This window comes from Oryx dammah, unplaced genomic scaffold (assembly GCF_014754425.2).
Source record: "Oryx dammah isolate SB20612 unplaced genomic scaffold, SCBI_Odam_1.1 HiC_scaffold_9, whole genome shotgun sequence".
Lineage (NCBI taxonomy): Eukaryota > Metazoa > Chordata > Mammalia > Artiodactyla > Bovidae > Oryx > Oryx dammah.
In genome coordinates, this window is record NW_024070193.1 from 31644387 (window position 1) to 31668387 (window position 24001).

General features: G+C 34.9%; 1 protein-coding gene across 1 annotated transcript in view; it reads left to right on the forward strand.

Moving 5' to 3' along the window:
• Nucleotides 1-23630, forward strand: part of PPP4R2 (protein phosphatase 4 regulatory subunit 2) — a 53348-nt gene extending 29718 nt beyond the window's left edge. The window contains exons 3-9 of the mRNA XM_040246380.1: nt 7702-7872; nt 17196-17289; nt 18753-18790; nt 19641-19715; nt 19956-20093; nt 20767-21056; nt 21312-23630. Of these exons, the coding sequence (XP_040102314.1) occupies nt 7702-7872; nt 17196-17289; nt 18753-18790; nt 19641-19715; nt 19956-20093; nt 20767-21056; nt 21312-21628 (1123 nt within the window). The 3' untranslated portion in view covers nt 21629-23630. The remainder of the gene's footprint in view (nt 1-7701; nt 7873-17195; nt 17290-18752; nt 18791-19640; nt 19716-19955; nt 20094-20766; nt 21057-21311) is intronic.
• Nucleotides 23631-24001: the final 371 nt, after the last annotated feature.

Sequence of the window (24001 nt, forward strand, 5' to 3'; positions counted from 1 at the left end):
AATAAGAAAAAGGCAATTTTAAAGGGGTGGAGTAGGTAGTGATTTTTAACTGGAGATACTTTTTGTCTCCCAGGAAGCACTTGGCAATGTTTATAGATACTTATTGCTGTCACAATTTGGGGGTCATTTTAAGGTTGGGTGCTCCTGACTTCTTGTGGGTAGAGATCAAGGATGCTGTTCACCATTCTACAGTTCACAGGACATCCCCCTTTGACAAAGAATTACCAGGCTTACAATGTCAGTGGCACCAAGACTGAGGAACTACAGGATAAGGGATTGGAAAGGACCTATTCAAACCCAAAAGAAAGGTCTTGTGGCCAGTAAACATACTGCTTCACTGGCAGTGAATGAAAGGCAAAGTATAGTGTGTTTCTACTATTAAATATATGAGTTCTGAAAGTGTGTATTGGAATGAAATAAGTGTTCCTATACTGGTATCACTGTAAAGTGGTACAACATTTCTGAGGGGCCTTTGAAAATATCAAAGTTCTTTGTATTTCATACTTTTGATTCATTGATTCCACTTACAGGAATCTACCCTAAGGTAATAAACAGATGCCATACAGAGTTTATTATTGGGATATTAAAACACAATTACTTTTAATTGTAATGAGCTGGAAGCAGACCTAAAATTTTTTCTTTAAGGTGGTTATTAAATAATGGTACTGTCAAATATGGTACATATTAAAAAATCTTACTTTCAGAGACAGCTTGCGTGGTGACTATACCACTATGAATGAGGTGGGGGATCAAAGGAATACTAATTTAGGATGCCCAACTTAGATTTAAAAAAATATATTAGAGAAAATATATTTTCTACTAAAATATGTGTACTACTAAAAATGTACTGTAGTAATGATTACTGGGCACATTATGGCAGATTTTCATTTTGTTTTGTAGATTTTTCCCCCATGACTATTCCTTGTCTAAATGGGGCTTCCCACGTGGCTCAGTGGTATCCACCTGCCAGTGCAGGAGACATGGGTTCAGTCCCTGGGTCGGGAAGATACCCTGGAGGAGGACATGGCCTCCCACTTCAGTTTTCCTGTGTAGCAGGAATCCCATGGACAGAGGGGTCTGGTGGGCTACAGTCCATAGGGTCGCAAAGCGTCAAGACATGGCTGAAAATGTACATGCACGTATTCTATGTATATAACCAGAAGGGGGTGGGACAGACATCTTTTTAATTTTTAATCTCTGGTACAGTTTTGTAGTAGGTCTGTCATTTCTCAGACTGTTAACTGAAAAATCTGTCCTTTGCCATATGCTAAGTTTCCATTTATGTTTGGGTCTATTTCTGGGCTCTCTGTTCCACTGACATTTTTAATGTTTACTCAATTAATTGATAAATATATTATAAAAGTATAATTATACAAAAGGAATGTTCTCTTGATTGGGGTTCCATGTAGAGATTTCTGACTTGGTAATTTATATTTTAAAGTTCTTAAAAATGTCAGGATTTTGTGTAAGCAATTACGTTACCTTTGCCCATCTTCCACTCATGTAATTCAGTATTCGGATTAAATTTACTTGTATTTGTCAGATAGTTATGATTAAATTCTTACCACACTTTGTCTGCTGATGAAATTCAGATTCAATTGACTTGTCTTTGTTTGCTCCAGTCAGATTGTTACAGCTGAATTCTTACGACACTTTTAAGTCTCCCAATTCAAAGCCCCGTCATCTTGGGTCAGTGATAAGTCTCATTAATTTGTTTGTTTTAGTTCATTCATTTTTTCCATATTTCCCTTTGTTTACAAATTGTACAGCATCTGCTTTCCCTTGGAGATAGTGTCAGGCTCTCCTGTGCTCTGTTGTGTTAGCTTCCCACACAGATTTTGCATGGAAAGCAGTGAGCTGAGTAATGTTAATAGAATTTGGAACTGTAAGAGGCAACAAATTAAGATGTAGCTACTGGCCACTAAAATGTTCCAGAATTATCTGGGAAATAAAGAGACGGATTTTCTACCCTTGGGCTCTGAAAAATAGCATTAACCTGAAAACTGTGAGGGAAACATATTTGTTCTAGTACTTACAAGTTCCTATAGAGGAAAAAGAAGAGTGCAGTGTTTGGCAGGAGAATACATGTTTCAGTGGTATGAGGTGTTTTCCTTCATAGAGGAGCAGCTGCATAAAGGGAGAAATGAAGGGGAAAGAGAACAAAGGAAGCAGAGGGAGGTGAACTTAATGGGTAATGTATTTCAGTAGATTCTTGAGTTAATTTGAGCAAAGTAGATTAAAATTCTGAGTATGTATTTTCGGAGGAAATTTTTATGTGGAGGAGTTGATTTCTAAAGTTGAAAACGTGTTTGTGTTTCATGAGCCATCTGTTTAGAATAATTTTATTTTCACTTGAAAACTAAATTTTTTTTTTTTTTTTGGTTTTTCTTTTCTAGTTTCTCGTTCTATGAGTACATTCATAAGAAAATTATTTTTGTTGCCAAATTTTTAGTTGACTTACTCATGGCTTGTTTTTGTGCTCAAATTACATAATTTTCAGGGAAGCATTTTCTGCTTTTGTTTTTATCGGTTGTGTTGCACCTTTCACATTTTATAGAAGCTTTTTTTTCCAATTATATATGGATAATTTGAGTTGTATCAGTTGGAGATGATGTATAGAGTAACTCTGCTTGTTACATGTGAAACTTAAAATACAAATTCAGTAATTCATTTCATTTTATGGAACTTAGTTACTGTCTACTCTAGTGACCTAGAGTCGTTGAAGCTCCCCATAGTTTGCTTTACCTGGTCTCCCATCATTTTTTTTCTTGCTCTTTCCATTAATGTGTTGTTGTTTAGATGTCATAGGTGGACTTTAAAGCAATTAATGGGAAGATGCGTTTTGTGTTTTTTTTCAAATGTACATGGAAATTCTAATTCATGAAACAGGTTATGACTTAGGGAATGATTATTAAAATCGTTAAAAGAATTCTTAAGAAATGAAGAGTATACGACTCTTATTTCAGTAACCTCCCCTAGTATGTATAGGGAATCTAGTGAAATTTAAAGATAAATTTTAGTAACCATTGGCCATTGGATAGTACTCAGAAAAGTTAATATTAGTCATGTCAGAAATTAAAATGTGCTGCATCTGCCTGTTAAACCTCAAATTCCCCTTCCCCCAAAAAATCTAGGGAAAGGAGGGAAAACTTAATCATGCATATAGCTTTAAATAATCACCCTGATCAAATTTTAAAACGGTTCAGTTCAGTCACTCAGTCATGTCCGACTCTTTGAGACCCCATGAACTGCAGCACGCCAGGCCTCCCTGTCCATCACCAACTCCCAGAGTTTACCCAAAGTCATGTTCATAGAGTCAGTGATGGCTATCCAATCATCTCACCCTCTGTCGTCCCCTTCTCCTACCTTCAGTCTTTCCCAGCATCAGGGTCTTTATTAGTGAGTCAGTTCTTCACATCAGGTGGCCAAAGTATTGGAGTTCCAGCTTCAGCATCAGTCCTTCCGATGAATATTCAGGACTGATTTCCTTTAGGATGGACTGGTTGGATCTCCTTGCAGTCCAAGAGACTCTGAAGGGTCTTCTCCAACACCACAGTTCAAAAGCATCAATTCTTTGGCTCTCAGCTTGCTTTATAGTCCAACTCTAACATCTATACATGACCACTGGAAAAACTATAGCTTTGACTAGGTGGACCTTTGCTGACAAAGTAATGTCTCTGCTTTTTAATATGCTGTCTAGGTTGGTCATAACTTTCCTGCCAAGGAGTAAATGTCTTAATTTCACAGCTGAAGTCACCATCTGCAATGATTTTGGAGCCCCCCAAAATAAAGCCTGCCACTGTTTACACTGTTTGCCCATCTGTTTGCCATGAAGTGATGGGACCTGATGCCATGATCTTAATTTTTTGAATGTTGAGTTTTAAGCCAACTTTTTCACTCTCATCTTTCAATTTCATCAAGAGGCTCTTTAGTTCCTCTTCACTTTCTGCCATAAGGGTGGTGTCATTTGCATATCTGAGGTTATTGATATTTCTCCCGGCAATCTTGATTCCAGCTTGTGCTTCCTCCAGCCCAGCGTTTCTCATGATGTACTCTGCATATAAGTTAAATAAGTAGGGTGATGATATACAGCCTTGACGTACTCCTTTTCCTATTTGGAACCAATCTGTTGTTCCATTTCCAGTTCTAACTGTTGCTTCTTGACCTGCATACAGATTTCTCAAGAGGCACATCAGGTGGTCTGATATTCCCATCTCTTCCAGAATTTTCCAGTTTATTGTGATCCACACAGTCAAAGACATTGGCATAGTCAGTAACGCAGAAATAGATGTTTTTCTGGAACTCTCTTGCTTTTTCCATGATCCAGCAGATGTTAGCAGTTTGGTCTCTGGTTCCTCTCCCTTTTATGAAACCAGCTTGAACATCTGGAATTTCACGGTTCACGTATTGCTGAAGCCTGGCCTGGAGAATTTTGAGCATTACTTTGCTAGCGTGTGAAATGAGTGTAGTTGTGCAGTGGTTTGAGCATTCTTTGGCATTGCCTAGTAAAAACACTAGTAGTGAATAAAATTTCCCTACCATATAATCCACCCATTTAACAGGAAGTTGTGAAGTCACACATCAGCTCTTTTTTAACTTGTTGAGTAACTGCCCAGCCAAGCTATTTTGCAAAATGGCTGTATACCATTTTACATTCCCGTCAGCAGTGTGTAGCTTTCCACCTGTCCTACATCCTCCCCAACACTTGTTATTGAACACATCTTTTTTAATATAACAATTTCTGTGGGTGTGGAGTGGTATCTTGTGGTTTTGATGTGCATTTCCTTAATGCACATCTTTTCATGCCCTTATTGGCAGTCTATCTCCTGAAACTGTACCCCTTAAACAGTAACGTGTCTTAAACAGTAACAGCCCTTCTGCAAGGCCTTGGCATATGGCTTTCTGCAATCTCTTTGACTATTCTAGATACCTCATAAAAGTGAAATCAGAACACTTCTTTTATGTCTGACTTATTTTGCTTAGTGAGATTTGTTCAGGATTAATCATCGTTTTCGTATGTGAAAGTTTCTCTTCCTCTTTAAGGCTGTATCCTAGTGTATGTGTGTGTGTGTGTGCACGTTGTGTTTATCTCTTCATCTGTTGAGATACATTTGAGTAGTTTCCAACATTGGTGTGAGTGAGTTTCATCTGACTTTCTGTTTTTGGATCTTTTGCATCTCTTTATATCTTTTGAAAATGGATTTGCTGGGTCATATAGTAACTGTTTGGTTCTTTTGAAGCATCTTTGGCACAGTGACTCCGCTGTTCTGCATTCCTACAGGCAGTATCGCAAGGTTTTCAGTTTCCCTACATACTGGCCAGGCAGCGTTTCTCTCTGCTGTGTGTTGGGGGGGGAGTGTCGGTTTGTTTTGTTTTGGTTTTTGTTGGATAGCCATCTAATTGATGTGGAGTTCTGTTTTATTGTGATGTCCTGGATATTAACACCTTATCAGAAAGATGATTTGCATATAGTTTCTCCCATTCTGTGGGTTGACTCTTCACTGTTTGCCGATAGTGTCCTTTGATACACAAGTTTTTTTTTATTTTAATGCAGTTCAGTTTATTTCTTTTGTTGCCTGTACTTATGTGGGAGGGTGTTACAATATCTTTCACATCAACAGTGGTAGGTTTTGAAATGTCTTGGGAATGTATCAGGAACCTTTCAAGCCCACAGTGAAGCTCACATTTTCTAGACTTTAAATTTTTTATTTTGAAGTTGAAATTTTATCAATGGTCACGACTATTTCAGTTGATTTTCTTGATTTTTTTTTGAGAACATGTCTACTGGTTTCTTTTGGTCTTGAATAAGCATTATTTGTTTGACATTCCTTTCAAGTAAAAAAGGCTTTCTATGTAAAATAGCTCACTCACCTGGCACCAGTATTTAACTTTTTGCTACTTGAGATATCTACAGTATTTTGCTCCTGCTGCTGCTGCTAAGTCACTTCAGTCGTGTCTGACTCTGTGCGACCCCATAGACGGCAGCCCACCAGGCTCCCCCGTCCCTGGGATTCTCCAGGCAAGAACACTGGAGTGGGTTGCCATTTCCTTCTCCAATGCATGAAAGTGAAAAGTGAAAGTGAAGTCGCTCAGTTGTGTGACCCCATGGACTGCAGCCTACCAGGCTCCTTTGTCCATGAGATTCTTTGGGCAAGAATACAGCAGTGGGTTGCCATGCCCTCCAGGGAAACTTGCTGACCGAGGGATCAAACCTGCATCTCTCTGTCTCTTGCATTGCCAGGCGGGTTCTAGTGCCACTGGATGTTAAAAAGACGTATGTGTGCTCAAAGATTAAGATTGAGATTTAAATAAGTTAGTAAATTTGCTTTGTTGAACTTTTCAGTAAAATAGTTTATTATTTTTCTTAATTGTGATTTTGTGTTGATAAAGAAGGTAACTACTACTACCAGAGCTTGGTACTGCTGCTTTAATTTGTGCTGAAGTGTCAGCCATTTTACCCCCTGCTGCTTTTGCACCTACTGTCATTGCAAATGTCAATTCAGTGAAAAAGTCAACTCTACTCTTATGAAAATAGCTTTGACCTCTTGGGGCCAGACTTTGAGAGCTGCTGGCTTAGTTTGTAGGGTTGCTGAACCGGGTGGAAGAGTGATTGCAAACTAGCAGTCTTAGCTTGCTTAAGTAGTCTCCTGTGTATGAGATCTATCTGCTGCCATTAATGGTTACAGTGTTTGGAGGAATCCTTGGCCTTCTTGACCCTTGTATCTCTTAGAATTTAGGTTATTCAGACAGATTTCGTCAGTAAATTTCCTTACGTTAGTGGTAAAATGTGAGGGGACAGGAATAAAAGGATGTTGATATTTTCATGAACAGATATGAAAGTTATATACAGATACTAATGAACTTTTTACTTTGCAAGGTATTTCTTGTATAGAATGTGCGGTATATGCCTCTTAAATGATAAAATAGTAAAAATTTCAGTTGAAAGCAAAAGAACTAGGAGAAATTGAAGTTTATTTTACTATTTAACAGATAACAAGACAAGAAAATTTACTAGTCTATATAAGCATTATAGGGGGCTTTCCAGGTAACTCAGTGAAATGTGGGTTCAATCCCTGAGTCGGAAAGATCCCTTCGAGGAAGAACTGGCAACCCACACCAGTATTCTTGTCTGGATAATCCTATGGATGGAAGATCCTGACAGGCTGCAGTCCATGGGGTCACAGAGTTGGACACAACTGAGCAACAAGCACACACACATAAGCATTATTTATACCTTGGATGGTAAGAGCTTAGGGTATGGGAGTCATTCTGATTTGTCCACTTAAAATTGTAAATGTAAGGTTGGGCCAGTTTCTAATAACTTACTTTAAGTGGGGACAGTAACACCTCCCTGGTTTGTTGTAAGAGATGGAGGCAGAGTAATGTTTTTAAAATGTGTAAAGTGGGACTTAGACAATAAGCTTTCAACTAGAAATACCAGTAGTTAATTTTCAAGATTTTAATCTGATTTAGGTTTTGTTTGGATCAGGAGTTTGGGAGAATTGGATGGAAGCATGTAGGAGCTTGTGAGTTAGATTGATCAGGCGTGGTGCAGGCTGCTGAACAAAGTCATTCTCACAACTACTTTTCCTGATCTTAATTTTGTTAGTGTTGTGATGTATTCTGTATTTGTACTTTTGTTCAAGAATTGTGACTCTACATGGTGTTATATATATATATTTTTTAATTTTTTACTTATAGGATACAGTGGTCCCAATTTAAAGGCTATTTTATTTTCAAACTGGAGAAGGTGATGGATGATTTCAGAACTTCAGCTCCTGAACCAAGAGGTCCTCCCAACCCTAATGTTGAATATATTCCCTTTGATGAAATGAAGGAAAGAATACTGAAAATTGTCACTGGATTTAATGGGTATGCATTTAATTCTACTTTAAAGGTTTAATTTTTAGCAGATCATTAAAGATTTTTCCTCAAAGTTTTGAAGTGTCTAGTTGTTTGATAACTGATTATTCATTTGAATAAGCTCTATGTCTCATGATATATATAGGTAGATAGATGTTATTCAGTTCCATTTTACAAGTATTTGAAATTCTGACTGCTTTTTTTTTTTTTTTTAACTTGAATCACCTTTATATGGTTCACTGGCATTTAGACTTGAAATATGTGTGACAGTGGAAACATCAAATATTTAAAATTTTTTCTATTCATTTTATATTTGATATTATAAATCTTTATACTTTGGAACCTGTCTGTTATTGAGGTAACATTTCTTTTAAAATGAAAAACAATTTATGAAAGGATTCTACTCATATTCTACTTTTTAATTAGAAATATTTTTGTAAGAGTCCCTGTTTTCCCTCCAGGAAGGAACCGTTTTAGCCTCTTATAAAACATTGCACTGAAAAGTTACTTTCCACTAAAAATGAAGCTGACTTTTAAATTGTGTGTCATATTCTGTTATTTTAAATACTTTGTTTTCAGGACTTTGTATTTTTAGGGCTCCCTTTATTGAAGGCAAGAAGTATTTTTGAAGTTGAATTGTTCAGTGTTTAAATTGGCATAATTTGGAGTGTGGAATGACAATACCCAGTTTAGTGAATTGTGGATATGTTAACCATGAGTTTATATTTAGGGACAGTTTTGATGAGATTTCATTTGTATTTTTAGGTAGCATGAATGGTCTCAATTTTTTCTTCAGATATTTAATCATATGGGATTTGCAACAAGATAGTGTAATTCACTTAACCCTTTATTTTATGTCATGTTTCCCTGCTTAGCAGTTTGACTTGAGGTATCAAATTCTTAAACTTTGGTTTGGGGTATGTTGCTGAAATATTGTGGGAGAAATTAAAGCTGCTCTTAGGGGTTTGGGATTGGAGGGAGACTTGTTTTCCCTGTAGACCCTGCTGTATTAGTGAAAATTATTTAACTGTATGCATCTATTTACTTACTAATTTTTTTAAAGCATATACCAAGATGAAGCCACATGCTGTGTATTGGAAGTATGTTACATAAGGCTTACTATTGAATATGGTTAAGAATACTTCTTGGGGATGTTTATAAATAGTGCAGAGGTTGATAGTACTTAGACATTATGGTAACTTATCTTTTATTTCAGTAAGTTATGGCTCATTTAAAATTAAGAGTTATGGTCAAACAGGTCAAATTATACCACTGCTTTGTGAATGTGAAGCTACTTGTGATTCTAAACTAAGAATACCATTTTCAATTCTTACACATTAAATTGGATGAAACACAGCTATGTGGGTATTAAATATTTCTCATTTCTTTATTTGGAGAAGGAAGGTGCCTTTCCTTCTCCAGGATATTTTATACACACACACACAGACACACACATATAATTTGTTAAATAGGTAATTGACCTACCTCTGAAAATGACTTGAACAATCCTTAAATGCCTAAGCATATGTAAATATAATTTCTTTAAAAATACTTTTTATCTTGAACTATAATTTTATTTTTACTTTGATATTTCACAATGGCAGTTTACAAATTATTTTTCTTAATCAGAACCCGAGTCTTAATTTTCATTTTTAATTTATCCATTTTTATCTATATCATAATATATTGATATGTGGTACATTGAAACATCTTTGTAATATTTTTCAGTTTCATTTCTGTGTTTGAATATTCATCGATTAGTTGTTGCTCTAAAAGTTTTTTTCCTCAAAGTGGTGAGTAAAAGTAGCATCTTTCTCACCTAGTCGGAGGGTTTGTCTTTGCCAGTATACCTCTTCTGCTCTATGTAATAGATCATCTTTTAAATTAAAAGTTACAATAGTGTGTTTATAATTTTTAAAATATCCTCCGTTGTCCTAGGAGTATATGAAGAAACGAAAGGAGGATCATGTTGTGTGCTAGTTGTATTTTACTTTTAGAAGAGCTTTGAAATTTTTCTATCAGTACAGTTAAGTCTGTGTGTTCTGTTTGTCTTTATTTGAAATGGCTGCATTATTTTCTCTTATATTAACAGATTATGTAGTTCATTTTTTCTGCTCCCTTGGTGGGCATTTATTTTTTTAGCCATTACAAGTGCTTGTAGTGCGCCTCCTTGTACATACATTTTTGTGTATGATGAATGGCATATGTTGAATTTATATATAGATTTATTGTTCCTTTTTTTATTTTGTAGAAACAGTTACTAGGTTATCATGTATGCACACTTAAAATTTTTATTATTCTTGCCAGATTGACCTCAAAAAGTATTTTCATTTATGCTTCTGTGTTATATGTAAATGCCATTTATTTTTTCAGTATTTTTATGGGTCTGTCCGTGGATTTATGCCTCTTTGATTGATTGCAAGTGAAATGGAGCATACATGTCCTTAATGACTCTTTAATGAATTGTTTTCTTTCATATCTTTTTTGATTTTTCTTGTCTTTCAGTGATTTTCTTATTGGTAAGTTCATTTTGCTGTTTTTGTTTTTAATTAGTGAAAGCTCTATAATAAGTGCTTCAAATTATTTTGGGCATGAAAAGATTATTTTCTAAAACGAGTATTGTCAGTATATAAATTTTTCCTCTTTTAAGTGGAAATTATCCATTTACTTGTTGGCCAGATTTTCTGAACTGTAAGATTCTGGACACCAAAGGTGGCTGTCTTTTCCATGCAAGGCCTAGAAGAGTGAGTACCTGAATATAGTAGGGTATCAGACAAACAGATAATGAGTGAGTGAGTGAAGGAATGAAAGCATGTTTCTGCATCTGTACTTTGTTTAATGGGGCATGGTAGCCTTACATGGTTGAATGCTCAAAAGGCTACTTTTTAAAAATTTTTAGTCATGTTTTCTTGTCCTTTTAAAATTACTTTTGAACTTTAACATTTTATAGAAGATGGACTATAGCTACTCTACAGAACTGAAGTTAAAGTTTCTTAGGTGAGAAACACCAAAAATTAAAAATTAATGGAATTAGAAACCTCAGTGAATGGTCAATTAAAAGACATATGTTACCATTTTATGCCCTAAGTGTGGGATTATAATGAACAAGAGTATCTGGGATTACTCAAAGCAGGCCATTTATGAAAATCTGCTTCCTACCATAGATAACTGTGAATATAATTTAGAAACTGATTGTAGCCAGTAGTTTTTTCCTGTAATGAATGGTACACAAGAGAGATTTTGAGAGGGCAAGAGAATATAACTTACATTTCTTGTAGCTTTTAAAAGATCATTTTATATCCTTCTAACTACTAAAGTGGAAGAATAATGAATGTAAATTAATTACTTAAGTCTTCCTCTGCCTTTGACAATCCGTTAGACCTAAGACCTCTCGAAAATTAGCAGTAAGCTTCCCTTGCTGTGAGTAGTTGACTAAAAGGGCATGGCTGTGTATTTATGAGGGCATCTAGCAATGGCAATCCGCTCCAGTACTCTTGCCTGGAAAATCCCATGGGCGGAGGAGCCTGGAGGGCTGCAGTCCATGGGGTCGCTAAGAGTCGGGCACGACTGAGCGACTTCACTTTCACTTTTCACTTTCATGCACTGGAGAAGGAAATGGCAACCCACTCCAGTGTTCTTGCCTGGAGAATCCCAGGGACAGGGCAGCCTGGTGGGCTGCCGTCTCTGGGGTCGCACAGAGTCGGACATGACTGAAGCAACTTAGCAGCAGCAGCAGGCAAAGTGCACAACCATTTGATACCTAAAAATCTTTGTTATATCACTGCTAAGGTGTCAGTTGTAACTGAGGAGTGCTTATCTTTTGGCATGATGGCCTGACTATAAAATTTTGTCTCTGGAGTTATTTTTTTAAGTTATTTTAATGTACATAATCAGAGTTCGCTTAGTCCTGAAAACTTTCAAATGATTTTTTTTTCTTTTTTGAAATTTAGTTTTTTAATTGGAGGATGGTTACTTTACCACGATCTGTTGGTTTCTGCTGTACATCAGTGTGAATCAGCCACAGGCATACGTGTGTCCCCTCGCTCTGCACACAAATGACTTGTTTGTATGCTTATGTGCACCAGTGCAGAGACCTTGTAAGTTTCTGCACCCAGGGTTTTTGCTTCTTCATATTTTTTTAAAGGTTTATATATAAGATTTTCAATACTTTAAAATCTGGATTGTAGATATAAAGCATTTACTCCTTTTTTGATTTTATATTGTTTTCTTTATAGTTAGCTTAAGATTATTCAAGGAGAGAGAATGGGTTCTAGCCTTTTGTTACTTGGTTCTTTTACTCCTTTTACCGATTATTGACTGCTGGTGTACCTATTCCTCTTGGGAAAAATATAGTTACTGCATTTTATGTTCGTTATTTGTGTCAGATTTGTTGAGCATGTTGAATCTATTAGAAGAAATTTATTTATTTTTTCTTTATTACCTTTTTTAGCATAACTTGTTGAGACTCAGGGTTGCTTAGTAGCCTTCCCCCCTTACTCCCCTTAACTGCCTTGCCTTGTGTGGTGGTAACAGAGTTTGATGTGATGCTGTCTTTAATAAAATTTTATAATTGAAAGAGAGGAAATAAAAACCTAATTAATTTTTTTTAACATTTTTATTTGAAGCAAGTAAAGTAATTCAGCACTGTAGAAGGTGATAACTGGTTAAAAGTGTTGTCAGTTGCTGCAGATTTCTTTCAGCGTGGGGAATGATGTAGATACTAGTTTACGGCAATGTACCATTATTGAAAGGGCCAAATTCTTATTTTTCTTAACTTACAATGCTGTTTTCAATGAATCCCAATTTCTAACATTTGTTTTGAGGTATAAAATATATGCACATGAATATTTATGACATGTATATATTTATACAGATGTTAAAGCCTGATCCAGAAAGAACATATTGATTTAAGTAAGATTGTATCACAAGATTCCACTGGTGATTTCTAACTTCTGTAGGACTTTAGAGTAAACAAAACTCAGTACATTTAATCTTTGATATCTAAGAGATACTTAATTTCCACTTAAGTAGTAAGTTCTGTTAACTAAGACAGTATAAATGTGGACATTAATAGAAAATAAAGATGTAGTAAAAATCATACCTTTAGGCATAGAAGTTATTGGCTGTTTTAGCATTTTTAAAATCAGGTGTCTGATTTTATGGTTAGCTCTTTAGCCTTTTACTTTAATGGTCTCTCTGTTTTAATTTCCTTTATCTTTTTTTATGAGGAACATTGCTTATATAACAATGTGAAAGTTGCTCAGTTGTGTCTGACTCTTTGTGAGCCCACGGACCATACAGTCCATGAAATTCTCTAGGCCAGAATACTGGAGTGGGTAGCCTTTCCCTTTTCTAGGGGATCTTCCCAATCCAGGGATTGAACCCAGGTCTCCCACATTGCAGGCGGATTCTTGACCAGCTAAGCCACCAGGGAATCTCAATTTATTAACTATATAAGTGAAAGTGAAGTTGCTCAGTCGTGCCCGACTCTTTGCGACCCCATGGACAGTAGCCTGCACCAAGCTCCTCTGTCCGTGGGATTTTCCAGGCAAGAGTACTGGAGTAGGTTGTCATTTCCTTCTCCGGGGAATCTTCCTGATATATATAATTAATTATATAATGTAGAAGTAAGATAAAAAAATTTTTTTTTGATGGGTGCTTTCTTTCCAGCTGAATATCTGGTATATATCCAGAATATTGGCACATCTTGCCACATTTAAGCAGATAAATTACAAAATATTAATTTTAGTCACTTAGAATCTTTCTCAGGTTAAAATACAAGATAGGAAATTCTAACTTTAGAGCCTGGTGTTTACAGTTTCTAATTTATGCTTAGATGTCTTTCTCTGTTCAGCATCATTCTTGATATTTGAATTCCCATAGTTTTTAGGTACATAAGATTTGAATTTTTTTTTTAAGTCAATAGATGGGGACAGATTGCCGGCAAATTCAGGTATATACGTAATGTAAAATGTGTGATCCTGTTTCATCAGATTTAGTTACTTTTTGGAATTAAAAGGAATATTTTTAAAAACATTTTTTGTTTGGTTTCACCATAGTTGGTCCCTGGAGGGTTTGTGCCTTCTTAAAATCTACAGTAAATAGCAGATGAAATTGGGATAATGATAGGAACTAAGATTTATTCATCAAGTATTTCAGGCCCTGAGTGATTTATGGGCTTCCCTGGTAGCTCAGCTGGTAGACTTCCTCCAATGCAGGATACCCTAGTTTGATTCCTGGGTCAGAAAGATCTGCTGGAGAAGGGATAGGCTACCGACTCCAGTATTCTTAGGCTTCCCTGATGGCTCAGGTGGTAAAGAATCGTCCTGCAATGTGGGAGACCTGGGTTAGACCCCTGGGTTGGGGAGATCCCCTGGAGATGGGACTGGCTACCCACTCCAGTATTCTGGCCTGGAGAATTCCTGGACTGTATATACAGTCCATGGGATCGCAAAGAGTTGGACACGACTGAGCGACTTTCACTTTCAAGTGGTTTATATGCATTATGTATCAGCGCTCATGGTAATTAATTACTTAAGAAATGTGTTTTCAGAATCCCTGTTCGCCAGAAGAGGCGTTGAAGATTTTAAAGAGGTAAATTCAACCTGGGCACAGTGTCCCAGAGGGTTAGCCAGTATATATATATATATTTTAAAGCCATACTACCTTTTATGTAACTAGTGTTTTATTAGATGTTGTAGACCTACTTTTTGGGAGTTTGCTTAACAAAATGCATGCTAATCATATCCTTATTAAGTTTTTTTCTTCCAGTTCCTTATGTAATCTCAATTTTCATCTTTTGATGTAGACAAGTAATATGTAGGTAATGCAGAGTAAACAATGCATTTTAAATAACTCAAAATATTTTTCTACTTAATTGTTTTACAGTGCACCTTTACTAATAAATATCTTTCCCTGTCCTCCCAATTTCAGGATTCTGGTTCATATTTTTCATTGAGAGTTAGTTGCGTTCATTTTTGCTCTTTTTTTCTTCTTAGCACATGTCTTAATTTAGCTAGTGATAATTTTTAATTTGAAAAATTGTTAATGTTTTCAGTAAACTGTCTTGTGTGCTTCTGCGTAGTGGAAGAGAAACAGAAAGCAGACCTTTCATAGAGTTGTACTGAGCATTCATTTTGGATTTACCTGATTTATTTTTATACCTTCTAAAGGCCCACCTCAAGTTAAGCGTTCCCCATGTTTCTGCTCGATTCCCTGGCATACAACTTACTCTTTTTCTGTAGCACCGTGTACACAATTTTATTAGCATTTGTGGTCATAATTGTTTACCTTAAGTGTCTTTCAAGTCTGCTATTGAATAAACTATCTTTATAGTCGGCTCTCATGTTTACATAAAAGATTAAAAAGTACTTTATGAAGAGATCTTCAATGCAGTTGTCAAAATTATAATAATTGTTTCCTGTGGGTACTTTGATTTACAGGAAGTGTTTGTATTTTAAAACTGTTCACTTGAGTGAGAGTTGTATAACATCTTAGTGCCATCTATTGGACACTTGATAAAATGACTTAAAAAGCTTCTGAAAATGTCTTAATTGTAAACTTATTTTGTCATAGGCTGGCATGTTACGCAAACATAATACGTTTTTCTTTCTAAAGCAATACTGACATTTACCCACAAATACAGTGTTAATAATTGACTACCATTTTACCTACTTTTCTAGAGAAAATTAGCCAAAACATTTTAGTCTAAAACCATGATTAAGCAAGAAGTTGGAAGATTCTCATCTTTTATGGTTAATTTTAATTTAAGAGAAAACACTGCTGTCAGTGTGTAAAGGAAATTTAGTTGAAGGAATAGATATAAATAGACAGTATATGTTTAAATATTTTGTAAATAGTATTTGAGTGTCCTTAATACTGGATCCTACTTTGCTTATTTTGTAAAATGTATAAAAACTTTTGATTACAGTATCACTCTGAGATCTTCAGTGAGGGAATAGGGTTGGGGGGGAGTATGTGGGTGTTTAGGATTTGGAAAGCAATGAGCTCAACGAGGGGCAACATACTGGTATGCCACTAATATTCTGAAGTCCATGATGGATATATATATATAATATATTGAATGTCATGTATATGAAGAGATCCTGCCCTTAAGAAGCTTTCAGTCAAATATGAAAAAAAGACACACTTTGGAAAAACAAGATACTTTATTTTGACAGTGTATTTTACTCTCATTTTGAAATATAAAAAAAAAATACGACTCAGAAACTCAAAGAACTTTGTTAAAAGAATAGTATTGATGCTAAGAATATAAGAACTAAATATTGTTGGTCCAGCTAGAAAATGTACATTTATAATTTTATGTGTGTGTGATATATAGTGGAAGAGAGAACATGGAATTTGAAGTTTGAGAACTGGAGTTTGAGTTCTGCCCTATTAATCACTAAATTGCCTTCCATTGTGGGAGAGAAATAATTTTGTGTTGAACTGCCTGTAAACAGTAAACGACTTTGTAAATAATAACTTAATTTGAGGCTTTGTAATTTTCTTTATAAGGAGAATAAGTAGATTTCATGTGACAAATACTGAAGTCTGAAGTTTACATACACGTTTTAGCTGCGTTTATCATTATCTCATGACTTTTTGCTATTCATATTGTAATTCTGAGGAATGCTAATAATGTGTGAGATAAAAACTCACTGATTTATAAAATCAGTTTAGGTCCAGTTTATGTCTCAGATTTGTATTTTCTATGATCAAGTGAAAATTTGACTGTGGTTGTAAGTATTTGGTAAAGTTGTCAGTAAGGTACTTAACAAATATATATATAGTGTGTGTGTATGTATTTTAAGTTTGATGAAACATGTAGGTTGTATATAAAATGTTATTATGGAGCAGAACCGTATAATACTTTTTCATTGGAATCACTTTTCATATTCTGATAACAAAACATTTGTAGTTTATTTGAACACTGTAAAAAAAACTTGGTGTGCAAAAGAATGCTTGAGAAAGTTTATGTATTAAATAGACTCTCACTTGTTTGTGTTGCCTCTCTTATAAACTTAGAATTGAATCATCAGAAATAAGAATGTTAAAATTTTTTCTCAGTTTTGAAGCTTTCTGTTCATTTTGGATGTTCTTTTTTATTGCCTTTTCAGGGACGGGAGGGGGAAATTTTTTTTTTTTTTTTTTTAAGAGAACAGGTGTGCTTATTGTTTTGCCTAATTTTAGGTGATTCATCCATTCATTTGTAGCATTTTCTTTTGTAGCTTAACATGGGTGACTAGGTAAAGCTTGAAATGGCGAGAGTAATGTTTCTAATTTTCTTGAAAATTAATAACCTTAAACTGTAAAATTATATTCTTTTGCAGTATACCTTTTACTATTCAGCGGCTATGTGAATTACTAACAGATCCAAGGAGAAACTATACGGGAACAGACAAATTTCTCAGAGGAGTAGAAAAGGTATGTATTGTATAGTGGAATTATATTAAACTGTAGCATAATAGATTTTCTTTGAATAGACTCTATTTCAGGCATCTTGTCTTGAAATAGGTTTTTCAGCCTACCTGAAGTTTTTCCCAAATTGTGTTCTAAGTTTCAGAGAAAGATTTAGTAAGATGAAGGCAGAAGAATGCTTGGGAAAACCAGTTTATTATTGTCTCTTGGAAATTCTTAATATATCTTAACATATTAACAGCTCTGAGAAGTTCTGTAATTGATACCTTAAAAATAGTGGGTTTTGCAAACTTATCTATAGAATTCTTTAGTTCTAGAATTTGGAGATACACAACTTGGAAAATCACTAATACAAAGCATTTAAGTTAGGTATTAAGAAGGATTATGTCACATTTAAGGATACGAGAAGAATTAGTTTTTTCGTGGGTGAGGAGATGTTAGAGGGCAGAGCATTCTGAACAAAGGAAATAATCTGAGAGAGAACTACATTCAAAGTGAGGGAATGAAGAGCATGTCACTGGCTTGTGTGGAGTGGAGAATGGATGGAGGAGCTGCATGTGAACTGCGATTGTGGACCATTGCTTTGCTAATTCCCATAGCGATTGATCCTAAAATATAGTCTAGGATACATTTTAAGGTTCTTTCCAAATCCGTTTATTTTACCCTTGGAGCAGGAATCCAAAATCATTACCTAGTGATTTAACGTAGATCTTAGGGTCTAACTGGATTAATGTGTTTGTTGGACTCTGAGGGCAGGGAACCAAGATGGCTCTTCAGCACTTAGCAGTGCAAAGACTTCAGGGCTTAAATTGTGGCTCTCTTTGGATGCAGAGGCGGTGTCAACAGCAGTCATCGCTGTGTGACTGTGGGCCAGTTACGCATCCAAGTCTCGGTTTCCTCATCTGTAAAATGTGGGCCATAATAGGTCTGTGAGGAGGATTAAATATAAAGTACGTACTTTGGCTCAGTAGGCCTTCAGTGGATATTAAACTATTGATAAAGTTATGATTATCAGGAAGGTTATGAAAAGGTTGTGTCTCTTTCCCTGAAGTGTGTCATGCTACACAGCAAGCTTTTGAGTGGGTACTGCTTTACAGGGAAATTCATTATTACAAGGCCTGGATACTTCAACCTCTAAGTATCTTGGTGTGATTCTGTCTAAAATAAGAGAACATGGTTCTGTTCTATTACATACAGTACATAAAATACATAATGTCAGGGCTCCAAAGCAACTAAGAAGAAAATGAGACTGACAAAACAAATACCTTAGTAAGTTATTAGATTTTCATCTGTTGCTACTGTTTTAGTTTTTGCTTTTTTATTGAAGGTTTTTGTTTTTAGCCATTGCTTTTATTAGTAAAAATGTAATACATGGCAACTTGATACCAGGGTGATTTGGGGAAATTGAAAACAGGTGAACTTTATGTTGTACATTTCCTCATATTAATCAGTAAATTTTGTTATTGCAGAATGTGATGGTTGTTAGCTGTGTTTATCCTTCCTCAGAGTAAGTATAGCTACTTTTCTTTTTCCCTAGTATATTATATTCTTTCATTTTTAATATATGTCTTAAAAATACATTGCAATTATTTTATATATAATTAAGCATGGTAACATTTGTAAATACTTAGGAAACTACCAACCAGTTCCCAGAGTAGAATATTACCAATAAACATTACCTGTGGGGTCGCACAGAGTTGGACACGACTGAAGCGACTTAGCAGCAGTAGCAGTAGCAGCAGCATGTATTTTTCCAGTGAAAAGATTTGTGTTAAATAGAGTCATGATTTACTGCAGTCTTAACACTGTTGGATTTATGTATTATCCTGATGACATTGCTCTTCATGATGGACTGTTATTTCCGATTGTCACAGGTTATATAGTAAATTTAGGTAGCCATGTAGGGCACATTCCTTGGTACCACTGGTATTTTACTAGGAGTGGATGTCCTGGGATTACAAAAAGTTTAGCGCAGTGTCCATGGCTTCCACTGAATGTCAGTAATGTCCCCCCTACTTCCACCAAAAAATGTATTTATTCATTGCTGAATGTGTTCCCTAGGATATGGAGTGAAGGAAGAGGGATTGTAGGAAAATATTGCCCCCTGTTGAGAAGCTTTGGATTAGTGGTTAAAATACCTGATTTCATAGAACGATTATGGTGAATTTGTTTCAGAACTCTTGAAGAATATATTTGTATATTGTTAAATGAGATACTAGGATAATTTCATGGTTATTTCTCTGAGAAGTCTTTTGTTTGATTTTGTGACATTGAAGTCTTGCAAAAGAACTTTTAGACCCTTGACTCTTATCAAAGTTAACTGAACTATCCATAAAAAAAATTTTTCCCTCTCATAGGAAGAACAATTCTAATAGTTTAAATCGAATGAATGGTGTTATGTTTCCTGGAAATTCACCAAGTTACACTGAGAGGTGAGATTATTGATTTTTTATTATTCAAAGAGCTGCAGTTTCTTAATTTTGAATAGGAAACTCAATGTATTTTTTAAAAATTGGGAATTTTATGGCAAGTATAGGATGATATACCAAAAAGAATTAATTTGATGACCCTTGGTTCTGAAAGTATTTTTGTGATGTGTGCATATAAACCTTGGGAGAGATGACTTTTTTTTACAAAAAATGGGAAAATGATGTTCATTTCTCTTACCATAGGTCTAATATAAATGGGCCTGGGACACCCAGGCCGCTTAATCGACCAAAAGTTCCTTTGTCAGTTCCCATGACAACAAATGGCTTGCCTGAGAGCACAGACAGCAAAGAGTCAAAGCAAAATGAGGACAAAAATCACAGGTGTGTATGTGATTTATTTTTGAAAACAAATGTTTTCCTGAAAAAGTTACATTTATGGATGGTTTTTCAGCACTCCTTATTTATTATTAAAGTTTATTGTTGTTTTAAGGAGGAGAAAATATTTTAATGCCCTTAAAAAGGGCATTAGCATTTGCTGACAGTGGGCAGAGAAAAGATTTAATTGCTTGTTTGGGAAGATTCTATTTATAATAGGGTGTTAAGAAAATGATCATGATACATTTTTTTCTTTTAGAAAATTACTTGGAGAAGATACTTGTAAATGAGTTCAAATTCTGCGAATTATTTCTCTTCGTAGATCATAAAAGGAAATCTTTTTATTGATATCCCATCTCAGAATTTCTTACCACATTAAGGGAAAGAAGTGAGTTGAGAGGAATTAAGAGTATGTCTCAGTGGGGAATTTGTAGTTTTATTGTAAGAGGACATTTAACTCACTGAAGAATTGAACACAAAGGTCATGTAACTTATTGAGTAGTCCTAGTGGGAAATGTTTAACAGTTTAGGGGTCCTTGGAATTATTCTCTTGTTTTCCTTTGTCCAGATGTTACAATTTAACTTGCTCAGTGAAAGTTACATATTATTAGATCTCAAAAATAGAATGTAAAGGATGAAGAAACAGTTTTATTAATGACACTTTTAAAAATATTTACAGTGACTCTTCAACATCTGAATCAGAAGGTTCCTCGGTGAGCCCTATAAAAAATAAACATCCAGATGAAGATACTGTGGAGGCAGAAGGGCATGAGGTGAAAAGACTCAGGTTCGACAAAGAAAGTGAAGTCAGAGAGATGGCCAGTCAAACCTCTTCCAGTGAAATTTCTTCAGTTATGGTAGAAGAAACAGAATCTCCATCTTCATCTCAGAATAAAGACAAAGAAAGTAGTTGTACCAGGCAGCGCTGTACAGAAGAGGAGGAGGAGGAGGAGGAAGAGGAAGAAGAAGGTATTTAGAGACCATCTGTAAAAGGGTGGAGTAAGGAGACCCTCAAATTCTTGTACTTCATTTTTGCGTGAAAGAATTTAACATAATGGAGCTCCTTATAATGCTGATGTTGGGGTTTTTCTCCCACCTGTATGTAGTTGCTGCTGAGTTTCAGGGGATATGATTTGAACTGTAGAATATCAGAATTCATGAAACTTAACTGTGGAGGTATTTTGAAAATCAAATTTAACTACAACAACATTTGCTTATTTTTAGAGTCTTTTATGACATCAAGAGAAATGATCGCAGAAAGAAAAAATCAAGAAAAAGAATCTGATGATGCCTTAACTGTGAATGAAGAGACTTCTGAGGAAAATAATCAAATGGAAGAATCTGATCTGACTCAAGTTGAGAGAGGTTTACATTCTGAAGGTAGTGAAAATACAGGCCCTGTAAGTAGTGGTTCTGATTGCCATGAAACAGAAGAATTAGTAGGATCCAATTCCAGTAAAACTGGAGAGATTCTCTCAGAATCATCCATGGAAAATGACGAAGCCACGGGAGTCACAGATGAACCAATGGAACAAGACTAACTATTTAGAGATACTTAGATGCAGTATTTTACATACAGTTCTGGTTTTACACTGTATAAAACGTTTATGTAATAAAGTGGACCTTTAGTTTTACAAGAGAAGCAGGTTGTAAAATAAAATACTTTATGGGATAAATCCTGAAAGAGTTATTCATGTGAGAACTGTGAATATCAGCTCCTCTGGGTCCTGCTTACCGCTGAATTTTTTTTGGTCTGGTCAAATCAGTGGTTTGTGTATAGATTTTTTTTTTTTTTTTAGGGTTAAAAATTTTAAACTGGAAAATAATTATAATTTTGAAAACTTTTTTGGAGATGATCACATTTAGTTTATTACATATGCAAGGAAGCTTTTGTCTTGTCTCTCTCTGACAGCTCTAGTGGTTTTCATATTTTGGTCATAGTTTCAGCATTTTAACGTGAACTATAGGGTTTCATGCTGGTTTCCAGATTTTATTGTTTGACTATGTACAATGGAACTTTAAGTCATATATACATATATATATATAATTCTAAGGGGGAAATGTTATATTTTTCTGTTTCTATAAGAGATGAATACAGTGGATACTTTTTCTATTGGTAATGATTGAGTTCACCTCTTTCAGAAGACAGTTTCTTTCTCTTCTGAGTAATTCAGATAAAATCTGGCCCCTGTGAAACCCTGGAAATCTTAAGTCTGTTGAAATACCAGGTTAAACACATTCCAAGAGATCTGTTCAAATTAAATTCTTTTGTATACTTCTGAGATGCCTGAGAAAAAGAATTCATTATTTATGAGAAAATGTGCTTTATCTTGGAAATTGTGTTCAAACATTAGCTTACTATTTTGTAGAATGAATGCTTATAAAGCTGACATGAGACCATCTCAGAAGAACCAGGCTGGTTCCTTTACTTTTTGCTTGCTTTTCTGAACATTGTGAATATTACACATTTCTTTCTAAATTATTCTAGAGTATACAAATGTCAATGGTATGAAACACCACTGTACTGGAAAAATTAATATATTACTTTAGTAATGTACCGGAGCTAAATGACTGAAGCTTTAGGGGTGCATAGAAGCCACCATAATTTGTATGACATTTTGAAGTGAATTAAATATTTTTGAACATGCTTCTTCGACAGCCAGTGTTATATTTTTCAGATCAACACAAAGCACAATGGTTACTCTTAAACTCAATATTTTCAAATTCACATATTTAAAAGTCATGCGCAAGCTGCAACTTAACCCTGTCTAAATTACTGGCTGCCAAATTTATACCTGTTTCTTCAGCTGTACCTTTTGATATTTAGAATTTTTAAATTTCTGTAAAGTAGATTTTGTAGAATGTAATGTGTTCACTGCCTTTGTGAAGCGGTATATAATTGTATAATTTCTGTGTGTAAACTGAATGCTTGGGCTTTCAATACAGTATTCATATAAAGCAATAAATATTAATGTTATGAAATACTCGAGTACATTTTTATCAAAATATACAAGAATCCCTTTTTTAATTTCAGACACCTGAAGTACACCGATGAACTTATAAAAGCGATGCAAACATTTTCTCACACTGTGTCACATGCTCTGGGTGGCGTGGGCAGCCACCACGAGCTTTGCATTTTGACTACTTCGGTTGCTATGACTAAAAATACCAAAATGAGCCGGCTCCGCCTATGTCTGTCGGGCGTTATACTACTGACTGACTTGATTGTCAGGTTCTCAGCAGCTAGGTGATCTGTTTGTGAAAAATGTCTCATAGTTGGAATAAAAACTGAGTATTGATTTATTTACTGTATCCAAGAGAGAAGAAAAATCACACATTGTAAATTTTTTAAAGAACTTTGCAAAAATGTTAAAGCAAATTTTAAATGTGACATTCATTTGTAGCAACCTATTCTTTATTTTGTTAAGGAATATTTTGCCAATGAAAATAGATTTTAAACATTTTAAGTTTAGAAATTTTGAAATTTTCTTTAGAATATTTATGAAATCACTGTCAATAAACCTATTCTTTAAGATCCTGTGACCTTTTGATATTTTTTATTTTAATTGTGCCATGGACCACTTGTAAACTGAATTACTTTTGTTGGATATAAGTTGAAGATTTAGCATCATGACTTTGAGGTCTGTGGTTTTATTTGTATACTTGCAGTTGCTATTTTTGCAAGGGCAAATGTATTTCTTTATTAAATAAAGTACAATAATGGTGAATGTACCAAAATGCCATCACTCAACTCTATGAGAGATCTGCATTTTAATCTATAGTGTAATAGTTTTAATATTTATTAGATATTCTTATGTTGATCATAGATCAAACTTGTTGCTGTTTATACAGATAATTGTAGAATGCTCATGGAATATTTTCTTTAGGATAGATGGGATACTTCTGTAGTTAAA